We start from the raw sequence: 21,112 nt of genomic DNA, 5'->3' as shown, positions 1-21,112 counted from the left end.
CGATGCTCGGAGACGTAGCGTCGTTGCTTGGAGACGTAGTGGTGTTGCTCGGAGACGTAGCGGCGTTGCTTGGAGACGTAGTAGTGTTGCTCGGAGACGTAGCGGTGTTGCTCGGAGACGTAGTGGTGTTGCTCGGAGACGTAGCGGCGTTGCTTGGAGACGTAGTAGTGTTGCTCGGAGACGTAGCGGCGTTGCTTGGAGACGTAGTAGTGTTGCTCGGAGACGTAGCGTCGATGCTCGGAGACGTAGCGTCGATGCTCGGAGACGTAGCGTCGTTGCTTGGAGACGTAGCGGTGTTGCTCGGAGACGTAGCGGCGTTGCTTGGAGACGTAGTGGTGTTGCTCGGAGACGTAGCGGTGTTGCTCGGAGACGTAGCGGTGTTGCTCGGAGACGTAGCGGTGTTGCTCGGAGACGTAGCGGCGTTGCTTGGAGACGTAGTAGTGTTGCTCGGAGACGTAGCGGCGTTGCTTGGAGACGTAGTAGTGTTGCTCGGAGACGTAGCGTCGATGCTCGGAGACGTAGCGTCGTTGCTCGGAGACGTAGCGTCATTGCTCGGAGACGTAGCGTTGATGCTCGGAGACGTAGTGTTGTTGCTCGGAGACGTAGTGTCGATGCTCGGAGACGTAGTGTTGTTGCTCGGAGACGTAGCTTCGTTGCTTGGAGACGTAGCGTTGTTGCTCGGAGACGTAGTGTCGATGCTCGGAGACGTAGTGTTGTTGCTCGGAGACGTAGCTTCGTTGCTCGGAGACGTAGCGTCGTTGCTCGGAGACGTAGCGTCGTTGTTCGGAGACGTAGCGTCGTTGTTCGGAGACGTAGCTTCGCTGCTCGGAGACGTAGCTTCGCTGCTTGGAGACGTAGTGTTGTTCCTCGGAGACGTAGCGTCATGGCTGCAGCATCCGATCAAGTGGTTAGTGTCTTGGAGTTCAAGGACTCGTGGAGCACAAAGTGGTCAGAGTGTCCCGTCCAGTCCTCGTGGAGAATAGATCCACATCGTTTCCTGGTGTGGTTTCATTAGTGGAATGCAAAAAGAGACAAAGAGGCGAGAAGCAGCAAGACAGCAAAGAGACGGCAGGGGTTGAGTGTTGGGAATGGAGTTCTGTCCCATTGGTGGTGTGCTGTGTTGCGGTCCCCCATTATTGGTTCAGCAAGGGCAGTAGGTGGGAGGAGGCTGTCGTCTCGTGATGCACACAATTAGTTTTTCTGAAACAACACAAGAGGCATGAAACAGCTGGATCGATCAGGTGAAGCAGCCGCCCTCAGGTATTTATTTATAACCGGGAATGATGGCACGTTAAATACAACACACAACACAGTAACAGCTGTTAAGGTCAACGTACATTACACACAAAACAACACAACCGTGCAGAGAAAATATAAACGCATCTCTGCACCAGCAGGGGGAGCAGAAAATAGTCCAAATACTGTACAATAGGACTAGTCACATCATTAATACACAACAGACATGAAGCCATGCTGAGAGGCAGCTGGTGGGACACACACACCATGCGACGACATGCAGCGAGAAAGAGGGCGTCGCCTAACCATCGTAGGAGTCCATGAGAGGCAAAGAGGCATGCCTCTCCCCATGTACCTCTCCCTGAGGAGAGAGAGGACCGGGAGGAGGCACAAGGAGACAGAGACACGAGGCACACGGTGAGGACGGACTGAACCAGAACCAGAAGTGTTAAACATCAAAAGGAGGAAAAAAGAGGCCACGAGATAAAAGAAGCGTTAGAATTAGTTTACGGTTAGTTGGTTCATCTCTGACCAACATATCAATCCAAATAATCTGCAACTCCAGAACCTCTGAAACCGTCCGTGCTGCATGCGATCAACCCATTCTATCTTTCTGAGATGGGAACGGGCCGCCCACCAGAGGACATGGAATCAGGTCTGGAGGTCATGTGACACAGGAGGTGTGCAGCAGAGTTCACGCAAGGCGTGTCTGAGTGACGTCATTCCTGTTCTGGTGCAGACTTTACCTGTGCTGCGTCTTTGCCAGCGGGTTCGAGGGCGTCGTCCAGAGTGTTTCTTCTTGCGTTCTGATCCAGTGTGGAGTAGGCATCTGAGGGAGGAGGACAAACACGTTCAGCCAGAGGTGCGAGCGCGTTTTTGTGTGCGGATGTCTGCCGTCACACTCGCCTGGTCCCAGATCATTCATGGGGATCATTTCCCGTTCCGTTTTGCCTCCTGTGTGCCAAAGACACAGAAACAGTCAGCGACACAGCGTCCCGCTAGACGTCCACGTCGCTGCAGGCGCACAGACCTTTGTCGATGAGCGGCAGCGTGCCGTCCTCGTAGCCTCCGTTGGCCCTGGTGTTGTTGCTGACAGGGTTCGCACTGACCATGAAGTCCGTCTTCTTCCAGCCGTCCTTCTCCAAAGTGCGTCGCAGCTCCTTGTAGCCCCACACCGTCTGCAGCACCAGGCCGGCGCCACGCACCTCGCGCTCAGAACGGTTCCTGGTGACAGGGAATGCAACAAAAAGACGGGGATGGTCAAGCTCGAAATACACGAAACACATTTGCATATACGGACTCCAGTATAATATCAGGCCTGACTTACGGAACCACACAAACTCCTTCTCATACGATGGTAAGGATATGTACCTTCCTACTTTTTGTCGACGGTATGACAGAAAATCGGCATGAGGCAAAAAAATATTCCAATCCGGGCAATTAAAAAAACAAAAACGCGTATTATGCCCATCAGATAGATATTCGTCGTTTTCGGAGTGAAGGTATGAAACCGGCCACATGCTCCCGGGTAAACAGGCCTGTAATGCGCAGCCGGAGGCAGACTATGGTCTCCATCCGCCTTACCCGTCCTTGTTGAGGAGCACCAGCCTCTCGATTCCCTGCGAGGCTCTGAGGGTCTTGGCCGCCTCCAGGCTGGAGCCCAGCACCTCATGCAGCGTGCCCAACACCGACACCACCGTTTCCTCCGACAGCGCCCGCACCGGCTGGCTCTGACCACCGCCGGGCAAGTTGGCCACCAGATGAGGCACCGCATGCTTACCTGAGGTCACAAAAGGAGACCCACCCGCCGCCATGAAACAACAAACGGTTAGAAATGGATGTTAAGCCCTGCTGGAAAGAAGTGCCAGTCTCACCGAGTAGATCTCTGTTGCGCGCGTCGACGGCCAGGTTGCGGAGGGCTCCAGACATGGCGCGCACCACGCGGTCATTGCCGTGGGCCAACAGCTCGGTCATCATGGGGAGGCCCTTCTCCTGGCGCAGCAAGGCGCGGATGTAGCGGCCGTACTAAACACACACAGCCGTTAAACGAGGAAGCACATCCAGCTGGGGGACATTCTTAATGCTTTAAATTCAGGCCGTTCCCCGTTTGAATATAAGCTACAGGGAATCGCAGCACTAACAAAACGAAGATTAGAATTGACACTGGTTGACCATGACGCAAGCTCCTCCCACTTCTCAGAAAGAAGTCAACTGATTTTCAAGGTCAGAGCATGAGGGAAGGTCACCCATGAGACTGGAGCGTTGGGTGCAGTGCAGCCCGGACCGACGGCGGCTCTTACAGTCCAGCGTCCGGCACACAGGTTCTGCACGGCTCCGGCCGAGGCCTCCAGCACGGTGGGATTCTTGGACTCCTTCAGCAGAGAGGTGTAGATGCGGACCACCTCCGGCTGGTACAGCAACTCATAGCCTGCAGGACAACGATGAAGGTTAGGAACAAAGCAACGCCGCTACGTCACACAGCTCTGGGAAAGGTAACTCGAGACCTTTCGCAGGTGCAGTCCTCTTTGGAATGTCTATGACGTCCGCTGTGGCATCATCATCTCTCCTACCTGGAAACAAACAGACATTAGATTCAGCTTCGACAAAGACTTCTAGGGTTAGTGACTCTCTAGTCGGGTTAAACATGTGCTAAGACGAACACTGAGGAGTGTATTTCCCACACGTACGTCACTACAACTACTTTACTGTGACTGGAGGGCGTGCGTGCTAGCGTTAGCTACTCCACTACTAAAACCACAACAACGGTGACGACAGGCAGCAGAAGCAAAGTGCAGGCGTACACACAGAGCTTACCTTTGGAAAACCACTCATCTGAAGCCCCGCCCAAAAAGGAAGGAGAGAAAGAGGAGGAAGAGAGAGCATTCACAGTAAGTAAGAGGAAAGCAGCCATTGAGCCCCCCAATAAACACCTGCTTCCAACACGACAGCATCACTGCTGCCACCACAGCGCGCACGCACACACGCACACACACACACACACTCTGCTGCTGCTATGGAAACAGAAACGTTGTCATGATGAGCACGTAATGAAAGACTAACTCCGTGTCGGCACCTTTGAACTGATGACATTCTTTCATTCATTCATTCAAACGGGGGGGGGGGGGGCAGCCCAGAGAGGAGATGAACTTTCTCTCGTTGGGCACATTGCTGACATTCTTGTTCAAGCAGGGCTGTTTGTACAGGTGTGTGCATGTGTATCCAATGAGATGCCATCACTGCAAGTGCCCCTCCCCCTTGGACGCAGACCTTTGCTCTTGCGGGAGCTGAAGCAGCCGCCCTTCTGGCCGGAGGGAGCCGGGCCCTGGTTCAGGGGCACGGCCTCCTGGTAGCGCTCGCAGCCGGGGATCTCACGATGCACCTGATAGGACAAGTTCCTCAGCAGACAAACGCTGTTCTCTATCAACTGTGAAGACAACAGATAGCTTCAGCCACCCGGTGGCATTCATTCTAGAGCTCATGCAGCGCCCTCTGGTGGAGCTAAGGGCCTCCAGTCACTGACATTCACGGCTTGGAATCCTATCAACCATTTAATGTCAGGTAAATCTGAGACTCATTTACCTTGTTGTCCACGTCTTTACAGTCAATCTGGGATTGGACGATGTACATAAGCGAATCGACCAATCCTGTGCACTCCCTCAGCTTCCTCCTCGCCTCGCTCCGCTCTGAACTCACATTTCTTCAGAGAAGTAGAGAGTTGAGAAGAGGAGAAACGAGAATTGGGATTATCAATGGGAATGCTCTGAGATAAAAGAAGTTAGGATAGAAAGGAAAGAGTTAAACGCTGAGACTACGAAAGCGCTACGGTGCAAAGTGCTCGAGCACACCCCGACGTCTGACCCGACGTCTGCGAAGGCGAGATCTCTGACACGGCTTTACAGAGATGGGACAGGAAACAGCGACGGCTGCAGGAGTCAGACGAAGGGAACACGAGGGAACGACCTCTGTGGAAAGACGCTCAACCTTTGTTGAACGTTTCGTTGTTTCGAGACAGTGACCCACCCCCCCACACAACACCAGCACGCGTTCCCGTCCACAGCAGGGGGCCGTGTCGTCATCCCAGTGCATTTATACGCTGGAGTAGGGATACATTTACAGTACGAAACAGAGACCAAGGCAGACTCTACTTTATCTATGCCAAAACAAACAAGCCTTCAATGAGTTACATTTACAAAACCCATGACCAAACATGTCAAAGCAAAATGGGGGGGGGGGGGGGCAGTGGACGGTGGGGCATCGACACCGTGGCTCCTGAGGTGAGGCCATCGCGACCAGTCCTGCAAATACCAAACTGGAGTTCACGGTGTGTCACGCATTCCTCCCGAGATGCTGTCATGAACCGGAGACTAGCGCGTCGCTAACGGGCCGGCAGGCTGCAATGTTCAGACTGTGTGTCGATGCCCCACCGTCCACTGCCCCCCCCTCAGCTCTGCAGGCCTCGCTTCATCTCAGTTAGGCTGTCAGCTTTGTATCCTTTCACAATGAAGTGGAATGGTTTAAACAGGACTTCCTGTTCGTACTCATTTCACATTGATGAAAATAGAACCTTTGCTGGTGAAGTTTTTTCCACAACAAGTAACTTTACGAAAGAGAAGTTTGACTAAACTATCAGGAGCAGCAGTTCTCAGATTCTTATCTGAAAATAAGCAACAACGTAAGCGCAAGAATCTCTGACGGGGTCAGGTCGTGGCTCCGAAGGCCCAGCGGTCACTGTGAGAGGCCGCCTGCCTGCGAGGGAGGGGTCACACGCAGAGAACACGGAGTGCACGTGACCCAAGAAAGCAGCGCCATCATTTGGCTTCAATGCGGACAGAAAAGAGTGGCTTCCCTCCGCGTGCACCGAGACCACCCCATGACGACGTGCACCTATCCTGCTGTCCACCGACCCCCCCCTGCCCCGTGGCGTGAATCCTCCCACCTCCTGTCCATCGGTAGCCCAGCCGCCTCCACCCAGCCGTACCTCAGGCAGCCTGCCGTGTTATTGAGCGCCGTCTCCCACTCCAGATGTCTCGGTTTGCAGTTCTCCTCCCCCCCCGCTGCTCCGTTGCTGCCTCGCTCCCAGCCCGAATGGGGCACCATTATCTCGTCGGACAGGGCATGCAGTGCATTGTCCACGATCTCCATTTTCACAGAGTCATGAGAGGACAGGTTCCACAGCGTCCCTGGGAGAGAAAAAACATCAACTCCTGCTACAGTGGCTTTTCACAATGATGACCCCAAAACCCCTAATTTAGAGGAAGAGCGTCTTTCACAGGGTCACCGACAGCCAATGCTCAGTTTGTGTGGTCGACGCGCTTCTAACCTGTGATGGTGTCGGTGAGGTCCTGGTCCCGGGTCTTCCTCAGGAGCCGGACCAGAGCAGGCACTCCGTCACAGTTCTTCATGGCAATCTTGTTGTCTGGATCTTTGCCATAGGAGATGTTCTTCAGCGCCCCGCAGGCTGCGTAGTGGACCTGCAGCAGAGCAGAGACAAGAGCGCTTCGGTCGTGATGAGTCGCTGAGAGAGCGTCCATTGTGTGTTCCAGAATCTAATGTGGATGGAGACCGCAGCGCCGTGCCCTTGTAGCTGCATACAGACACACACACACACACACGTGTGTACCTTTCTGAACCACCGGAGTGCTTAAAGGATGCCGTTTGATCCGTTTCTCCAGCCAGCGAGTCTCTCTACGGACACCAGACCACTAACTCGTCGTGGGCCACAAAGCACGATTGTACAACGAAGACGCTTCTGAGACTCGAGAAGGAATGCAAGATGTGGTTTGTCTGGTAAAGCCCATACAAACGCCAGCAAAGCGGCCCCACAGCTTCTGCTACATGAAAGGGAATCACAGAAGTAGCACAGAATGCCCCCAGCTACCCGACCGAAGTCCAATACGGAACCCGTTTCCCTTTCGTTGAAGATTCGTTCTACATCCCATAAATCCAGTTTTGACTCATAGGCAACGCACATACTGCTGCTACATCACATCTAGTGTAGGATCCACAGAAAACCCAGGAGAAAACCAGAAAACGGACCTCTTTGTTTGGGTTGTCCAGCATGGAAACCAGCGCTGGGATTCCCTTCAGACGACGCACATCAGACTTGACCTGAAAGGCAGAAGACGCCGGGTGTTGGGTGGGTGGGGGCCACGTCACGGCCGATTTACTGTCTTTGAATGGCCCACAGAGTAAACACATGCGAACTTCAATGCACTAGAAACAAAGCTGGAATAGGCTGCTGAACAACCCGACGCCGGATACGAGGCACCACGGCAACCTAAACGCTTCCACAGGCGAGTCCTACTTTATCGTTCTTATAGGTGAGATGCTGCAGGTACGCAGCTGCGTTGCTCTTCACAGGGTCCAGCCTGTAGTTGAGCATGGCGATGACCTCTGGAAGCTCCGGTTGACGCCAGCCACCGGGACCCGGGCCTTTCCTTAGAGTGCTGTCCAATGAAGCCATGCTACCCCTTTCACCCTGAGCGAGAGGTGCTCCTCCTCCCCAGTAGTACATGTCCCCCGGGCCACTCATGTCACCATCCAAGGTGCCCTCATAACTCCTGGGGAGGATGAGAACATGTGCAAATGCAGATACACAGTCAAACGACTCAGTATTCCAACAAAAAGGTTCAAAGAGTTCAAAATGCTCCACAAATCAAACACACTGGTGTTGGGGAGGACGATGCAAAGGACAGGGCTAGAGGACGACCCAGGAGAAGAGACATGGACGTAGTGAGGGAGGACATGAGAGTGGCTGGTGATGGGGAGGACGATGCAAAGGACAGGGCTAGAGGACGACCCGGGAGAAGAGACATGGACGTAGTGAGGGAGGACATGAGAGTGGCTGGTGTTGGGGGGGACGATGCAAAGGACAGGACTAGAGGACGACCCGGGAGAAGAGACATGGACGTAGTGAGGGAGGACATGAGAGTGGCTGGTGTTGGGGAGGACGATGCAAAGGACAGGACTAGAGGACGACCCAGGAGAAGAGACATGGACGTAGTGAGGGAGGACATGAGAGTGGCTGGTGATGGGGAGGACGATGCAAAGGACAGGACTAGAGGACGACCCGGGAGAAGAGACATGGACGTAGTGAGGGAGGACATGAGAGTGGCTGGTGTTGGGGAGGACGATGCAAAGGACAGGGTGAAGTGGAGAAGGTTGGGTTGCTGTGGCGACCCCTCAGGGGACAAGAAGAAAGTTCAGTAGTAGCAGATTTAGACACACATCGCTACTTATTAATACTCTTGTAGGCGTGTAAACGGACATTTATCCGGCGCGTATGAACGGATTCATCTAGTTTACATTATTTATTATGGGAAATATAGATCTGGACGTTTTTTGAACATGACTAGGGAAGAAATGATGTCCAACAACCAAGGTCCCACCGTATCTGGGAGAATCTACAGTCAGAAAAAAGCAGGCCGTACCCAGCCCTGCGGGGGGGTCCATGGGGGAATGCGTGGAGATTTCGGGGCACAGTGCTGTAGTGCATCGGGTGTCCCAGTCCATAGTCAGGTTCATCATAGCCCATGCTGCGCTGATCGTCCTCCAGACCATACGGCTCTGGGACAAACCTTGGGATGGAGGAAAGCTCCACGGCGCTCCCCATACGGCCAACCTGCAGAGAGACGTCCCACAGGCTAAACGGCGTGCTGTCCAACGGGCAACGCCCCCAATGACCAACGTACCTGCGGCTGAGCAGCATAGGGGTCCAGCTGGTTCCTGCTGTGGGCTCTGTAGTTTGGATCCAGAGTTCTGTAACCATCTGGGTGGACCGGTCTGGACAGTGGAGGGATAAGAACAAAGTCAAGCCAGCTGTGATGGATTGAGCCAGCGGGTTTCTCTGATCGGGGTACCTGTAGCGATCGTCCATGTGGGCTCCCCTGTTCAGGCTCGTGTAGGTTTCAGATGGGGGTCCAGACCGATACTCGTGGTAGCCCACCGGTGGCCCGTAGTGGTAATTGCGGGGCACGGTGTGAGTGGGGTAATCCATGGGCACGCCAGGTCCAGGAGCCTGCCTGTAAACCATGGGTGCAGGGTAGCCCCCCATACCAGGCACTGAACCCCCACCATCAAGGGAAAGCGTGTCCGACACCGAGGGGATGACGGTGCGCGTCGCGGTGGTCTTCACAAGCTTTGTCACCTTTAAGGGCAAACAAAAGGCAGAAAGGACCAGCATGAAAATGCTGGACAGGCTGAAGGGCAACAACCACAAAGCCCCCCCTCTCGTGGGGGCATAAAGCACATCTAATAACAGTCTAGTTGCCCAACAGTACTTTTACTTTGATGTTACCATGGTTTCAGTGTGCCGGGTGGTCCCATCGTCATTGGTCTCCACAGAGACAACGGGTGGAGACTCCCGTGGGGCCTCCTCCACTGCGTAGGTCTCCTGCACCATGTGGCCAGGCTCCATCCTGACCTGTAGACAAATGACATAGCTCAACACGGGACATCACGGCTAGCAGCTGGGACGGACGCGGGCCCCGGGGCGCTTACGTGATGTGACCCGTTGACGTAACCCTCGCTCAGCGTCAGCCTCTCTATGTCTGCATCACAAGGAACGCGGCCGTTCTACCAGAGGAACCAGAACACACAGATCACTCAGCGCAAGACCACGTGCAAAGGTTCCACCACCAGCTGAGCAGCAGCCTCACCAGCAGCATGACCAGATCAAACAGACATCTGAGGACGACATTTCAGAGTCCTCACAGTTTTTTATTTATTTGCTCATTCACAAATATTGCTTGGCAAGAAAATCTGCGGTACAGTGAATCCGTGAGAAGAATCAGAATCAGTTGAAAAGTGAACCGTGATACAGCGAGGGATGGCTCAAGTGGGTCCGTGAATCTACACGAAATGATCATCGTATTTCCCGTGTTTATTGCTTCACGGAGATCAATACCGGCCCGTCCGGACATGGAGACGTCGCGAAACAGGAAAAAAGAAAAACGAGTCAAGTGGGAGACAAGTCAACGGGATTCCGGCGTTAAACCTCCACAAACACACGGACGCCACCGAGGAAAGCGGAGCTGGAAGTTACGACGGCAGGAACGTCGCCTGCGCTCTCGATCGGTAAATGAAATGTGCTTCTGGCGTGTGTCGACACGTTCTCAGCGTTCTGGGACATTTCCCCGGACGCCAAGGTTAGTTCAGAGTGTCAGGGATCAGACGACAAGCATCATCAAGAATATTGGTTCCAATATACTCGTCTTCATTCACTCCATCACCACGAAGCGGTGATAGAATGGATACGCTTTTCCATCTCCAAATACGCTAAACGGCAGAAAGAACCCACCTTCCCTTGGTTAGTTGGTTGGTGGTAAACAGGTGTGCCCCCGCCCTGAGGAAACGCTGATGATGCAGCGCTCTAGTTAAAGACGAGCGATCTGGCTATGAAGAAGGAAACAGCTGCTGAACGTCAGCTCGTCATCAACGAAGCGATGAGAGACAGACGCAGCGTGAGGAAGAGAGACCGGGAACGCGATGAGGAGGAAGATGAAGATAGCGATCAATGACTTCTGGTAGGCTACTGTGTTTGACGTTTTACAGGCACCGGTCGGAAAAACAACGCTTTGATTTAATTCAAAGTAAAAATAAATAAAACATCTTTCCGGGTGAATGTCACGTGGACCCCTGCGGCTTATACATGCACTAAATGGGTTTCTTTTTACATTTCGTGTGTGCGGCTTATTATCAGGTGAGCTCACGGAGGCGCAGTCGGAGGAACTGTGAAATACGGCTATTAATAATTTATGTGTTCAACCTCGTAGGTTGATCATCAAAATTAAATTCGTTATTTCTAAAAGCTATCATGTTTATTTGTTAAGCGTTTGTTTTAAAGCGCTCTTATTCTCTGTGTAAAAAGAGGCTTTTATTTTGTAGGAGCATAAACGTCACGTCCCTTTTGGGTTTTGTTTCTTCCTGTTGATACATGTAGCCGCTGCCGTTCCGCCGTGCTAAGCTATCCAATAAAGCAGCATGAGAGGCTAAAGACAGCACGAGTAGAATATTTGTTCTTCTGCACTCCAAGCGGCTCTTTCCTCGACCTGCACGCCTTAACATTATTAACAGGAAAACGTTTACTGTACGTACTATATATTTATATTCCTCAAACAAATGTTTAGTTCTGAAAAGGTTCTGATCTTTGGTTTCATTCTATAATACTGAAACAATCTATTTAGATTAATGCCTGACTGATAAACGTGTATAAAGTGTGTGGTGAGGGGTTTTACAGCCTTAAAACATTTATGTACATCACTAGGCCAGAAAATAAAGTACTCGTTTCGAGTCATGTTTCCATGGAAATAAAGATTTGTAGAAAACTGAAAATGCAAAAGACAAACGACTTACCAAGTTGGCTGTACGGGTAAACTTTGGTGATACTAAAACCGAAAAATTCACAAAATACCCTCTCAACATAAATATTATGCAGAAAGACAAAACTATATTTACCTGTTATTTTTATACAGCGGTATAAAAACAAGTGACAGCAGCATCTTAATGTTGAATTGGCTTCAAAAAAGAGAACAATGCTATATTGTTTACAGTAACCTGACCAGCCAAAACAGGAAAATTACAAACACAGGAAGCAGTTTCTCAGTTCTTAAAGACACATTCAGAGTCAGTGACAGACGAGAACATCCATTCAACAAACTTATGAATGAGCAGCCATGATGGAATGAATGAATTAACTATGTAGTGAGAGATTAAACAGATACATGAATCAACACCGCTGGCAGTGCCTGCATACACAACGGGGATGGGTGTGGTGCACGTCTCATTCCAGCCACAGGGCGGACTCTAGTGCCTCCACTACATGAAGCTAAAGCAAGACAGCCGTGATTTACAGTTTGAAGACAGTCGGCTCAAGGTGCCAGAAATATTAACTCACTGAAAGCAGGAAAGAATAGTTGTGGGAGGACCTTCATACCTTCCATAATATAAAGGTAAATGAATACAGTCTCCAGCCAAGATGAGCACTTTGTCAGAAGAAAGTAGAAAGTGGCGAGACCATGTGAGCGTGTGGGAACCTGTCAGTGAAAGCTGAGGACAGGTTCCACCGCCTGGGAGAGCGGCACCCTCGGGCTATGCAAACACACAACAGAGATAAGAACCAACACAAGCTACATTTCTGTCCCGTTCCCGTAACACACACCTCCAATCCTCATCAGCCAGTACAGCCACCTGGGACCGGAAACGTCCCGGGTAAACGTCCCGGGTAAACGCCCCGGGTAAACGCCCCGGGTAAACGCCCCGGGTAAACGTCCCGGGTGAACGTTCCGGGTGAACGTCCCGGGTAAACGTCCCGGGTAAACGCCCCGGGTAAACGTCCCGGGTGAACGTTCCGGGAAAACGTGTCCACGACCGGCGAACCCAAGAGTGGCAGCTCTGTCGTTACGCAGAGCGGAACTCAAAGGCTGCCCTGAGCGGAGCAATATGATTCACGTAAACTAATGGAGGAGTGTCAACAAGGAAGTGAAAGAATGACAAGCACAGGTGCGTGTGTGTGCGTGTGCGTGTGTGCGTGCGTGCGTGCGTGAGATATACATGAAGTCACTCCACAGACCATAAAGCCAGCAAAGGTTACCTCCCGATGAGGGTCCAGGGAGTGACAAGCAAGACGTGTGCATGCAAATGTCCATAGACAATTCAAGATGGGTTAACATTGGGATGATGAGGATGAGGATGAGATGAGATGATGATTATTCCCTCAGGTGGGATTAAGGTTCTGCTGCCATCCAGCGAGTCCAACAGAGATGGGGAGGATGTGATGCTGGATGAATGGATGAAGGGTGGGTGAATCCACCGGACTGCGTTAGGGCGGGAGGGGAGGGGGAGCGGTCCAACCTACCTGCAGCTTGGGGAGAGGTCGGGTCAGGGTGCCGGCACATGACCTCCGCTCCTCCTCCAGAGCTCGGCTCAGCATCTCAAACTGTCTCTCCTGCTCCCGCACCGAGGCCAGCAGAGAGGCCGTACTTTCACACTGCTCCATTCACACACTGAGAGCAGAGCACAGGGGGGGACAGGGTCAACACCAAAGAAGAAGAGAGCCCACCAACACCGGGGCACCGTGCAGCTCCACAAAGAGTCCACCAAGGATCTGATGGAAAGAACTGGGGCGATGCAGAGAGAGAGAGGAGCAGAACCAGATCAGCAGAGCAAGGAGGGTGAAGTACTCTCCTCCGGTGCGTTTAAAAATAGGGATAAAGTGAGGAACGTGATCAGGCGCCGCAGCACATCTTTAGCTCCAGCGCGAGGATCTTGTTAGCACTTATTCTTCCTGTAGATGCAAAGAAGGCGAGGAAGAGAAAGGGACGAGGAGCGTGTCAGAGCATTCACACCGGTCAGCGGGAGATCGGACCGCACCGGAGGCCTCGTTTTCATTATTGAACGATACAATCATGATATGGATAGCATTTCATATTCAATAAGATTCATTTAACAGAGGTAAGCCAAGAGATTGGAGCTGCTCCTTTCACGTTTGATCATAAATGCAAACGTTGATTCGTGATCCAGGTTAAATCAATAAACCATCAGCACCAACAAGGAATTTTAAAAAATATTAACGACTACAACCGAAAATAAATGAATGACTTTTGGAAGATGATGCAGCCCAAACTCAGAACTCACAACCAAAGACTGGAACACGGAGATAAGAAGTGAAAGTCACTTTAACCCAAATGAAGATAAATCCACGGTGCTTCTGGTCAGACATTCCCTGAGGGACGCCAGTGAGTGCTGGTGTAATTACAGAATCTCCAAACTAGGGCAAAAAGCATTTCCTACGTCAAAGTTCACTGACTCATGCAGGTCAAATCTGCTTCCTGCCACACACACACACACACACACACACACACACACACACACACACACACACACACAAAACTCAGTGAACAATGGCTGCTCTATTGGGTTTGAGAGTGTGTGAAAACAACCTTGTGAAGACGAGTGACTGTGTGCGTTTCTGAGACGACAAAGTGGCAACTGACGTTGGTTCTATCCTTGAACTACAGTCGTCCCTCGATAAAATGCGGTTCATCTTCTGCGACTTCGCAGAGTTTTAAAGCAATTTTTCACTTTTTTTTTTGCACCTGAACGCGCCTTGAAGCGGCGTCAGGATGGAGGCGCGGTCGGAGGAACTGTGAAATACGGCTATTAATAATTTATGTGTTCAACCTCGTAGGTTGATCATTAAAATTAAATTCGTTATTTCTAAAAGCTATCATGTTTATTTGTGAAGAGTTTGTTTTATAGCGCTCTTATTCTGTGTAAAAAGAGGCTTTTATTTTGTAGGAGCATAAACGTCACGTCCCTTTTGGGTTTTGTTTCTTCCTGTTGATACATGTAGCCGCTGCCGTTCCGCTGTGCTAAGCTATCCAATAAAGCAGCATGAGAGGCTAAAGACAGCACGAGTAGAATATTTGCTCTTCTGCACTCCAAGCTGCTCTTTCCTCGACCTGCACGCCTTAACATTATTAACAGGAAAACGTTTACTGTACGTACTATATATTTATATTCCTCAAACAAATGTTTAGTTCTGAAAAGGTTCTGATCTTTGGTTTCATTCTATAATACTGAAACAATCTATTTAGATTAATGCCTGCCTGTTAAACGTGTATAAAGTGCGTGGTGAGGGGTTTAACAGCATTAAAACATTTATGTACATGTATAATAATTAAAATAAATAAAGATGACTACATTGCGGATTTCACTTATTGCGGGTTGTCTTTGGAACGTAACCCCGCGGAAAATGAGGGACTACTGTAGAGCCGAGGGGCAAGTATTGGTGCTAATCTTTGTGCTGCCCCATTTCTTTACATCCATTTATGTACAAAAATACACACAAGCTGAACAAGAAATGTCCACATGCACCATTGACAGACATTCCACAGTGAGATTTTAGCGTGTCATATCCTGTCTCAGTCATCAGGAGCACATCGCTCCGTCATTGTGCGGATCTCGTCCATCGCCCACGCTTCTTCTGCAGGCATCGGATTTCTCTGCGTCCCAATCAGGATGTCCAGCCACAAACGGACAAAGAGCTTCTTTAAAGATGGCTTGGATAGAGCTCAGGTGGGTTTATGGATCCCCCGCGTGAGGCTGACAATGGCTGAAAACTTCATCAAAGACAGGTCTGCAGGGAGATCAGCAACACCAAGACCACAGGGGGCGTACAGCGCCTGAACGTCAGCATCATCGGGGAGTCTGATGCCTCCGTGCCAGACGGGCAGCAAACCCACACAGCCCGGTGGCAGGGAGCTTTAAACGGCTTCAGCCACTTAACGCTCAGCCCTGTGTCAATCTGTGAAGCCATTAGCAGCAATGCTAAATGGTATCTGTTAATGGGATAGCCCAGGAATTACACTGCTAAGACACTTACCATTATGAGTCAACACACACACACACGCGCACACACACACACACACACACACACACACACGGTGGAGGTGAAGCTTTGGTAGAATGCCGTTGTGGCTTGGCCTAGCGTTCTGCTGACTCGGCCTCGTTTCAATGGTCACACAGAGATGGACTGTGTGTGTGTGTGTGTGTGTTTTAGACTTGGTCCCAAACCGAAACCATGACGCCCCCCCCCCCCCCCCGTCTCTCTGGTGAGTAAAGTGTGGTAGCTGCAGCGCCCACCCGCCCACCCACACACTTCACAAGGGCCCCTGCGAGCCGTCTATCACGCCGGACCGCCAAACGTACTATTCTGAGCGAGGAAGGAAACGTGCACGAAACCAGAACCCAGAGGGCAAAAGGCCCGAAAGCACCAACGGTCAAGGCTCCTGTTTGCTGAAGACCTCTGGAAGCAGCATTGATCGATGATCCAATGTGATTATCTAGATTCACTTTCAGTAGATCCACTCGGAACAACGACTTCGAGTGAAGATCATGGGCTATTTGAAACCTCAACCTTCAGTAATTGATTAATGACAGATTATTTATTTTGCATGCCACCCCTACTGTCCAGTGTTCCAGGTGATGGACTACACACACACACACACACACACATACATATATGCTCTGTAGTATTTGAGGAAACCCAATAAACAAAGTTTACACAATTTGCCAATTTGATTATGCAAACGCACAAAAAAGCAACGCACCACACTCCTATGTACCTTCAGTTCAGCATAACAACCATCCTGCCAATAAAAATTGTGAGAATACATACAAAGTCAAATAAAAAAGAAATATTTCCCCAAAAAATTGTGTTTAAGGAGAAAAGTTTAGCCACATGTTTTTGAGCACATACAGGAATATACTTTGTACAATCGTGTTTCACAGAATCTCACCCCCTCGTGTAAGAGGACGCCGACTTCACATCCAATAATACAGTCACCTGGTATCAATGAACCCGTTTAGCCGCAGGGACAACAAATGCAGATTCTGCTTTAATCACAAAACACAAATATTTGGAAATGTGCAAACCATGTCGATATTTCTGGTGAATCCGTAGAGATTACAATCCAAGTCTCAGCAGTCACTTCACCTTGAATTCTGTGGATTACGATCGGAGTAGCCATGATTTACAAGAAGGCCGTTAACCTGCTATAAATAATAGAAAAGTGACTCAACAATCCCAACCAGTTAACCACCACCATTCAGGCAGGGTTTGCTGTCACTGTGGTCTTTGATTTCACTCTGTGTTCAACCACTCAAATGAAAACACAACATAGCCGTTGGACGAAGAGACAGAGGCAGAGAGGACTGGAAGGAGGAGCAAATATAATAAAACGATCCCAGCCTGTGTGTCGGAGGGACACACCCATGGTGCACACGGAAAGCCCGTCATTACACAGACGTACAAATGATAGACCTGGCGAAAGCAAGTGGCTGAGCAGCGAGACTTTGGCCCCAGAGACACGCAGAGAACTCATTCCAACCAGCAGAAGAAGGGTCCATGCTAGAATTTCTCATCCCTCGTTTCTGCAGAAGCAATATTTCTGAGAAGACAGCATGTCCGAACCTGCTCCCAATCCTCGCTCTCTGTTCCGACAGGTCAAAGCAGACATACCTGCAGGGTGTTTACAGGAAAACAGGCCCCTCCCCCATGCTGCGCTGAGAATCGCCGATCAGTTAACCAGAAGAATCAAATCAACAAGTCAGGGACTTTTGACAGGCTGTCAGTTCTGACGGTGTTCATGTTGACCTGGTCATGAACAGTGAGCAGGTATTTATAAATGGCACACAGGAGGGACGCGATTACCTTCTGGGTAATCAGCACCTGTTCACATTAAAGGCTTTCAAATCAGAAGCCTGTCGGCAAGGGGCCGAGTAAAGAAGCAACAATCCTGCCACATGACCACACCCCGCACACCCAGAGCCGCACACCCAGAGCCACGCAACAGGTTCTTGGTTCTCTCACCGCTCAGCCACCAACCCTGCGTCCCTTCTCTACCGAGCAGACCACGTCTAAAGACCTGCTCTGGCTTCAAACAGCGTGGCTCCACTTTGATATTAGTGTTTAGTTCATAAGCCTCGAATCGTGTCGACCATAATTACCTGAGAGGTAGCATGCAGCTCAGGCGCACCTTGGGGACTGGGCGTCTCAAATGTTAGCATAGGAAATAGAAAAGCGAGGCGAGATGGACTATGACCCCCAACGGACGGGGTGTGACGCGGCCGGTCATTTCCGTGTCCGTCTCACCTGACTACCTCCCCCAGGTGGAGGGAAACTCACCGCTAACGAGATCATCGTGTAAAATGATGCTGTTATAACGTTAGCATGAAGTTACACCTCCCAGCAACCCTCAAAGCAGAACGTAATGCGATAGAAACCGAGGTCACCTCGTTCACAACGAAACGTTTACTTTTAAACCCATCTTAATGCCAACCATTGTTAAACGCGTACATACTTGTTGTCAAACTTTCCTCGTCTCTCGCCAGATAAACGGACTACATCGATGCTAGCTAGCTTAGCTCGCGCTGCGGTAGCTAAAGTACTAAAGCTGCGATCACAACAATCAAGTTCTTTAATCTGAAAACTCACAACTATGTCGGCCTACAACAAATCCCAACGGGTTATATCGCGTGCAGAACAAGAAAGGACGAGTAATTACCAACCGAGGAGACTGTTGTTCTTGTTTTTCAAAGTCCACAAGTGTTTGCGAGGTGGATTCGGGCTGGGCTGGGCCGGGCCTCGCCTAGCCTAGCCTAGCCTAGCTTAGCTTAGCTTAGCTTAGCCTAGCCTAGCCGAGCGCTGCTGCTGCTGACACGAACCCAAACCTCGACTCGGAAGCTCGCAGAAGAAGAGAGTTGAGACAAGACAACAAAACAACACAAACAAACACCCCACGGCTGAATAAACAACCTGCCCCCCCCCCCGCGGACACAACGCACCCGCAACGTAGACAGAGACATCCAGACAAAAACACCCACCGTTCCGACTTCCTATCTTGTCCTGTATTCGCTTGTTGTTCACTTGTCTGTGCGCTTCCTCTTCGCTGGGGGGCGGGGGGGTGGGTGGGGCAGCATGGAGGGCGGCAGCGACCCGGGGGGGGGGCGTCTGTAAAATAAACACACGTATGCACGCAGACGCGTCCACCAGTCACCGTCCATTATAGATTACTTCTTCTATATTACAAAAATTCTAGACGGCTTCAATATCAATATTACGTCATTAAAGCAATACACCCATTTTAAAGATGTCTCATTTTGCGATTTATATAAATATAAATATAATCTAAACGCATTCAGAATTATGTACTTTTTCCTCAGAACTTAAATATTTTTATTTCGAGCATTAAAATGTTCTTTAATACCAAAACGTTCCAATATCGCCCTCGTGCGGTTGGGAGATGCAATTACACCATGGAATAATGGCTAAAACGGGGTTCACCTATAGATCAAAGTGCTTATCCTGATGAATGTTACCCTGGGGCAGTTGAGTTGTTATATTAACGCCCACCATACCGCTGGAGAGAAACAATAAAGGAGGAGGAAGAAATAACAAAATTAGAGGAAAATGCTTTTAACGGTTGATGAAAAACGGTCTGTAGTTGTGGATAATGTTCTTGAATGTATTACGATAGAAATATTATTAGAAAGAAAGAAAAATGTCATGAGTTGCATATCCAGAACACCAGGATCAAACATAGACCTATTTGGGGACTGGATGGAAGATAATCTTTCCATAAGTCAAAAAGTCACGTTTATTTGTGGTAACTTTAACATTGATTTGCTGAACCAAAATGAACATAAAATAACAAATGAATTTATTAACACATTATACAGTTTAAGTCTTTATCCAGAAATCACCAGACCCAGCGGTATTACCTCTCATAGTGCCTCGCTCATTGATAATAATATCATTGATAATATAGACAATAATACAGTGAGTGGATTATAGTCTTCTATACAACTCTCTAATCATTCCATATCGAGATTATTGTTTGGAGATTTTTTGATTTGGTACAGCATAAAACAGTTCAAGTTTTATATAAAGCAAATAATTATTTATTACCACACAATATACAAAAGATGTTTCATGAGACACCAGGGCTACAACTTCAGAAATATGTCAAACGTAAAGGTCCGTAGAATACGCACAACAAAGAAAGGTTTTTGTATTCCTGTCTGTGGAGTAGACTGAGAAATGAAATGAAAAATATGTTTGACTTTATTTAAAAGAAGGCACAAAGAAATGATTTTACAAACATACAAGGACAATAACTAACACAATCGCTCGATAGTCCATTACTCTCTTCATTAGCAATAAATGTTGATTATACAAAGGAAGAGGATGAATGATTAGAGATAATGTTTAAGTTTAGAGGGGGTAGGATTAAATAAGTACGTACTTCTTTCTACTCCTTTTCGCTCATGGAAACTGCATAGTTACTGCATTATGGCTATTATTTATTATTTGAGTTATTATTAATTACTATTACATGTGATGCGTGTGTGAATATGTCTTTATATATGTATGTGTGTGCATGTATTCGGCGTTGTTTTATCATTTTTATTCGTTGTTTACATGATCGAAATAAATAAATAAAAATAAATGAAAAATAAGGTCAACAGGAATCAAAATCACAAGAGAGTGTAGGGAATTCCATATCAGATGGAATTCCACATGATTACACGCCGACACTCCACCAGGAAGGCACGACATTTATTTTTGCATTGCTATCGCTGATTTTCATGAACGTCTCATTAGTGAGGTCACATGACACTGATCCCATGGGGGCTATGCCGCTTGGAGATTTCGAGTGTACAGGTGGTGGAAAAAGTTGATTTACTGTGGCGACCCCTCACGGCACAAGACGAAAGTACAGAAGTAACCTGATATTCAATTCAGTTTTATTTCTATAACATCACCTCAAGGCACTTCACAGGATCAGCAGGGAAACACAGAACCCAACTTGACCCACAAGAGCAAGCACTGAGCCCAAGCAGACAGAAGCAGCAGGCCCGGCGGTGGATTTGAACTGATCAGAGGTCTGGTTGATTCCCAAGGAGGTATTGACGACCGATGCTTCTGCCACAAGTTGGTCAATGAATGTCACGCTGATCTTATCGGTTCCACTTTGATCCGTGCAGTATGATTGTGTGGTAATGTGTGACCATACATGAATGTGTTTTTGTACTTCTTCGTGCAGGTGGCTCTTGGTTAGCTGGAGTTCTGGTACTGCTGGCTCGTCAGGTGTGTGTGGCCGCAGCCACAGGTACACAAACAGAGGAAGGAAGGCATAGGAACCTGGAGGGTGTGTTCCTGGCTCATCTTGTGGCGCCCGGTGGTTTTATTTCTTTTTTTGTTGGACAAAAGAATTACAGGTGATATACAGGAAGTCTTGGTATGATTGCTGTTAATATAAATAAGCAGACAGCACTCTGACGCCTCTCATCCATGCTGCGATCGGACAGGTTA

The 21,112-nt window shown here is 49.4% G+C and overlaps 1 protein-coding gene across 1 annotated transcript; it reads right to left on the bottom strand.

Moving 5' to 3' along the window:
- Positions 1 to 1,141: 1,141 nt before the first annotated feature.
- Positions 1,142 to 13,231, bottom strand: ctnnd1 (catenin (cadherin-associated protein), delta 1). The gene is made up of 22 exons (XM_068751484.1): positions 13,091 to 13,231; positions 9,736 to 9,810; positions 9,533 to 9,658; positions 9,096 to 9,382; positions 8,928 to 9,018; positions 8,667 to 8,857; positions 7,541 to 7,796; positions 7,273 to 7,344; positions 6,557 to 6,707; positions 6,215 to 6,416; positions 4,816 to 4,933; positions 4,504 to 4,660; positions 4,051 to 4,068; positions 3,741 to 3,806; positions 3,537 to 3,664; positions 3,111 to 3,261; positions 2,821 to 3,016; positions 2,267 to 2,460; positions 2,143 to 2,190; positions 1,983 to 2,065; positions 1,543 to 1,597; positions 1,142 to 1,200 (listed from the first exon to the last, which is right to left on the bottom strand). The coding sequence occupies exons 1-22, from the start codon at positions 13,229 to 13,231 to the stop codon at positions 1,142 to 1,144; spliced, it is 2,865 nt and encodes a 954-aa protein (XP_068607585.1).
- Between the last annotated feature and the right edge of the window lie 7,881 nt (positions 13,232 to 21,112).

This window comes from Brachionichthys hirsutus, chromosome 17 (genome assembly GCF_040956055.1).
Source record: "Brachionichthys hirsutus isolate HB-005 chromosome 17, CSIRO-AGI_Bhir_v1, whole genome shotgun sequence".
Lineage (NCBI taxonomy): Eukaryota > Metazoa > Chordata > Actinopteri > Lophiiformes > Brachionichthyidae > Brachionichthys > Brachionichthys hirsutus.
Note: the sequence above shows the minus strand (reverse complement) of the source record. Positions and strands in the feature narration are given on the sequence as shown.